The sequence below is a fragment of the Lichenostomus cassidix genome, chromosome 14 (genome assembly GCF_008360975.1).
Source record: "Lichenostomus cassidix isolate B80296 chromosome 14, HeHo_3.0, whole genome shotgun sequence".
In the NCBI taxonomy this organism is placed as follows: Eukaryota; Metazoa; Chordata; class Aves; order Passeriformes; family Meliphagidae; genus Lichenostomus; species Lichenostomus cassidix.
In genome coordinates, this window is record NC_139495.1 from 5,260,378 (window position 1) to 5,265,377 (window position 5,000).

Sequence of the window (5,000 nt, forward strand, 5' to 3'; positions counted from 1 at the left end):
TTTGCCGATGAGGGTGCGGGGAGCGCAGGGGGGCAGGCTGGGGAAGTCCGGGGCGGCCTTGCGGCGGGGGGGCGAGTCGGAGAGGAGGCTCTCCACGCTGAACGGGTTGAGCTTGTGGAAGCTGCCGGCGCCGCGGGGCCCCCCCGCGCCCCCGCTGCCGTCCCCCGACGGGGCGGCCGCGCAGTCCTTGTCGGGCGGGCGCTGGAGCCGCCCGCTCCCGCTTCTTTGGCTGGGGTAGAAGGGCTCGGCCGTCTGGTCGCAGGTGCCGGGGGGCGGCTCGGAGGGGGCGGCGGCGGCGGGGAGCGGCGGATGGGGCGGCGGGGGCTGCCCGCGGGGCTTGGCCTCGGGCGGGGCGGGCGAGAGGCCTCCCCCGCCGCCGCTGTCGCTGTCGGAGCTGGGCGTGCTATGGAGGGAGAGGGCGCTGGGCGAGTGCGGGTGGCGGCTTTGGCTTTTGAGCAGCTTCTTCTCGTGCTTTCTCTTCTTCTTCTCCATCTTCTCCAGCTCCTTGCGGGCGATCTCCTCGGGGTCCATGGGCTCCCCGCTGCACGTCGTGGGGTGGGAGTTGTGAGCCGGCCGCCCCGGGCCCTTCTTCGTGTTCTCTTTCTTTCTCCATTTGGCCCGGCGGTTTTGGAACCAGACCTACACACCGAACAACGAGAAGCAATTAACACCCAGCGCACCGGCCTCCCGCGGTGCCGGGGCGGTGGGAGGGGGGCAGAGGGGAGAAGCGCAGCTCAGGCCTCCCTCGTCCACCCCTTCGAGGCGCCGGCAGCCCCCATCCACAGCACCGGGCCTCTGAGAGATGGAGAGCAGGGGAGGGGGCAGGAAGAGATATCCACGCTCCTTTAACGGGGTAGGGAAAATAAAAGACAAGGTGGGGTGCACACTCATTCACACACACGCTGCACCCTGCCCGCACCTTCCCCGCGGGCAGGGGAAGGGATAGCACAGGCCCCCGACTCTTCCCCGCGGCCGGAGGGTGCAGAAGCACCGATCGCTGGCCCGATTTCCCCGCAGCAGCACGCAAAATGCGATAAACACAGCACAATGAGGGGCTGGAGGTGAGGGGGTGCGCGGGGGGACACGACGGACGGTGCCTCGCCCCGACGTGCAGAGTTCGGACCTCCTGCCCCTCCCGGGAGATGGAGCAGAGGGGTTAGATCAGCCCAAAATGGGGTTTGCTTGGGTTTGTTATAGTTAGATCATAGGAGAGAAATTAAATTAAATCAAAACCTCTCTGCTCCGGTCCTGCTCTGGCAGGTCCCTGCACCCCGCGGGCACACGGTCCCTCCTCGGCCCGCGGCCCATCGGGGCTGCTGGCAGCGCCTGTCCTGGCCAGACCACGACCCCAGGTCGGCAGAGCCGCGGGAATTCCGCTGCCCCATCCCGGCTCCGCAGGCTCCCCCAGCACGGCGACACGCGGCTCTGAGAGCCGGAGCGGGAGGCAAAGCGGCTGGAAGGACACCGTGAAGCAAAGCCTGCGGAGGAACCGCGGACAACGGCGCTGCCTCATCCCGGGGGAATCCACCCCCGACTCCCGGGGTGGATTTAAGGACGCATTTCCCGCACACGCAGCCACGCCAAGCCGCCCCCGCACGGTCCCGGCAAGATGCGGGGCACAGCTCGGCCTCGCCGCCTTCTCGCTCGCTCTCAGCCACCGCGGCACAAACCAGCATCCCGAGATCCGACAGCCAGCCCATATCCCCCCACCCGCGTCCCTTTCATTTTTTGGAAGATCCACTGAAGCAGATCGGTGCTTCCCCTCCCCGTCCCGCACCGCCGAGGGCCTGAGCAGCTCGTTAAAATTAAGTTTTACAAGTTCCACTCGCTCTCGATGCACCTACGAGCTTTATTGACATTTTCAGCATACCCTGGCCCGTGATTAAGCCTCATATTTGCATGCTAATTTTCTCGCCCTTGACTCATTTAAGAAAAACGTTTACAGCGGAAAAAACACACTGAAAAAACGTTTTGGGAAGCCAGGCTGGGTTGCCACTCATCTCGTTTCGCAAGATTAAAAAAAATAGGGTAGCAATAATAATAATAGCAATAAAATAAACCAGCAAGCAGCAGTGCAAGGCAGGGAACAAAAGGGCCGGGAGGCTGCGGCCCGAGCGCACAGGGTCCATCCCAGAGAGGGGATGTGGGTCCGAGGGGCCTCCCCGGGGAGTGCTCGGCGCATGGAGAGGGCAGGAGGGGAAAGGAGGGGGGACACGTTTTTTACCTGCACTCTGGACTCCACCAAGTCTAGCCTGAGAGCCAGAGCCTCTCGCATAAACACGTCCGGGTAATGACTCTCATTAAACGCCTTTTCCAGCTCCTCGAGCTGCCAGCCAGTAAAATTGGTGCGCGTTCGTCTTCTTTTACAGCCAGGACTTTCCTTGTCCGGGTCACCCGAGTCTGAAAAAGCAGAAATACCTTCAGGTCCCTGGGAGATAGGCCTTCTCCCCCCCTCCCTGCCATTCACAGGAGCCTTTTAACTTTTGTGCTCGGCAGCGTTGGTAAAAGAGCGGGATTATTCACACACCTGCGCTAAAAATGGGGAGGAACCCGATCTGCCCTCGCCTCCTCCGAAAATGTACTTTACAGAACATTTATTCCTGAAGGAAGCTCTCCACAGGCACTCAGCTGGCAGAGAGAGAGAGAGAAGTTCCAATATTTGCTCCAACCACCAAAGGATTCATTAAAAAAAAAAATTAAAAGCCCCCCCTCTTTCCCTTCCCCAGCCCCTCCGGAGCACCTGCGTGGGTCAGAGCTCACGGACCCCGTTCCACGCGGGACCCCGAGCGCAGGGCGGCCCCTGGGCCTCCCGCAGACCCCCCGAGCACGGGCGGGCGTGGGGCTGGGATGTTCGCAGCCTCTTCGAGTACGTACAGCTCCAGCCTGGGGATTTTCAGCCCCGCCTGCACCTCCCCTAACGTTTTTCGCCAGGTGTGGAAATTAAGAAAAATTATAATAATAATAATTTGTATTTAGTTGAGGTGCAGTGTGGGCCAGCTCCAGGATTAACCAGAAGGATGTTGGGGCGACAGAATGTTTTAATAGCTGAACAATAGCGGTGCCACAGGCCGGTGGGGAGAGAAGGAGGGATACCGCTTCCCTTTGGTTAAATCGCATTAAAAAAAAAATTATTACCGCTTTTCATTCCCCAAACTCCAGTGATTCCAATTATTATTTTATTATTATCTTTTAATGGTGTGATCCGAGCTCGCCCACGATGAACTTTAGGGGAAGGCACCGGGCCGGGCCCGCTATTGTTCAGGGCACACGCGTGGCCCTGCGCCGATGGGAACGAGGAATGCTCCCGGCGCTCGGACCGGGGCCGTCCGCCCCCTCGGGGGGCCAGCACAGCCTCCTGCCCCACCCCCCGAGACACCCCAAAATTCGTAGATGGGGACAGGAGGGCCACGGGGATGCGGCGCTTTTCTTCCTCCGCGCTGGCGCGCTCCGGGCGGGGAGCGCCGGTGGAGCGGCGGGGTGGGGGGGCCGGGGGGACACCCGCGACACGGGGCCGCTCCTACCTGCGAGCTTGAAGGGCTGGCTGTCCCCGCTCACCCCGCAGCCGGAGGGGATGAGCGGCGCCGGGTTGACCACAGAGGCGGCGCAGGAGCCGCTCAGTAATCCATCGATGGAGAAGGGCACGGAGGCGGCCGCCGACTGCAGCTGGTGCCCGGCCAGCTCGTAGACGTGGTGGTGCCCGAGCGGGTAAGGGAAACCCACCATCCCCCCGAACTGGGCATGAGGATGCTCCAGGATGCGGCTGTCCATCATGGGGGCGGCTCTAGGGCGGGGGGTGCCGGCGGGGCTGGGGGCGCTGGCGGCGGGGCGGCTGGGGCCGGGGGTGCTGCTGGCGGAGGAGGCGGCGCGGCGAGGGGCTCATGCTGCAGGGCGCCGGGCGCTTTAACTTTATCAACATCAGGCTCCCAATAATTAGCTCAGGCTGGGGGAATTTGGGACCAATAAGAAACGTTAATCGGTCCTGACGTCAGAGACGTGCCAGTGTGGGGAGCAAACGTTTTCCATATCGATTGCTAATTATACCTGACATCCAGCCTCAATAAACAATATCAGAGCTGTCACAACACGACGAGGGGGGCTTTGATACGAACTCCAGCCCGAGGAGGGCGGCGGGGGCCGGGCGGGCAGGGGGGTGCGGCGGGCAGGGGGGGCGGAGGGGAACGCGCGGATCTGCCTGATACCCGGTTAAATACTAAACAGTCGGAGTCACACACACACAGCCTCCCCCCCACCCCTCCAACCCACCCTCTTCCCCCTTGTCCCCTCCCCTCGCCAAATCACTAATAGATTTCCCTTTAAAACATTCACCAGCGTGTTGTGGGGATTTTTCACCAGAAATGCTCTACTCTCTGAACCTTTAAAGTGATGTTGCTCCAATTACAGAGAGACATTGAGCGGCAAATAGACTGATCCAATAATAGGAGATTCATCATCCGCTCTTTCCAGAGCTGTCACATTGAATTTAAAACTACAAGCCTTTTCATCTCCTCTCCGGCTCTATAACAGGGGAGAGGGGAGGGGGGCAGCGGGAAAAAATGGGGGGGGGGGAGGAAAGGAAGGAGAAAAAAATGAAAAAGGAAGAGCCGTTTGCAGCGTTTAGGAGGAGATTTGAGAGTATCAATCGAAATCATAATTAATGCAATCTTCTATCGATTCGGCCACGGACACCCCCCTCTCCAGCAGGAACCACAACCTTTGAATTGTGAGCGCAGGCACAGCCAGAAGCAGCCTCTGATCGCCAAAGAGGAGGCAAGAAACTACTACTAATGATAATTTTTCAAAATTCAAACCCAAACAAAGTTCTCATCCCAACATCCCTCCCATTTCACCTTCCCCCCCTTCCCTGCTGGAGTAGCCCATCGCACACTCCACGCTTCATCCCGCCAGTCATTCACAGCTCCCAAACAGCCGCCAAATTTGTCCTAATTAAATTACGCCTCCATAGAAGTTTTCACCCAGATAAAACATTGATAGATTCCCCC

At 60.1% G+C, this 5,000-nt stretch overlaps 1 protein-coding gene across 2 annotated transcripts in view; it reads right to left on the reverse strand.

Moving 5' to 3' along the window:
• UNCX (UNC homeobox) overlaps positions 1–4,093 on the reverse strand; it is a 4,989-nt gene extending 896 nt beyond the window's left edge. The window contains exons 1-4 of one of the 2 annotated variants that reach the window (XM_085074594.1): positions 3,522–3,660; positions 2,528–2,628; positions 2,225–2,400; positions 1–639 (exon numbers count right to left, since the gene is read on the reverse strand). The exon at positions 1–639 is cut by the window's left edge and continues 896 nt beyond it. In XM_085074594.1, the coding sequence (XP_084930720.1) occupies positions 1–639; positions 2,225–2,400; positions 2,528–2,594 (882 nt within the window). In that variant the 5' untranslated portion in view covers positions 2,595–2,628; positions 3,522–3,660. Of the gene's footprint in view, positions 640–2,224; positions 2,401–2,527; positions 2,629–3,521 lie in introns of both variants that reach the window. The other variant, XM_085074593.1, reaches the window with a different exon arrangement.
• Between the last annotated feature and the right edge of the window lie 907 nt (positions 4,094–5,000).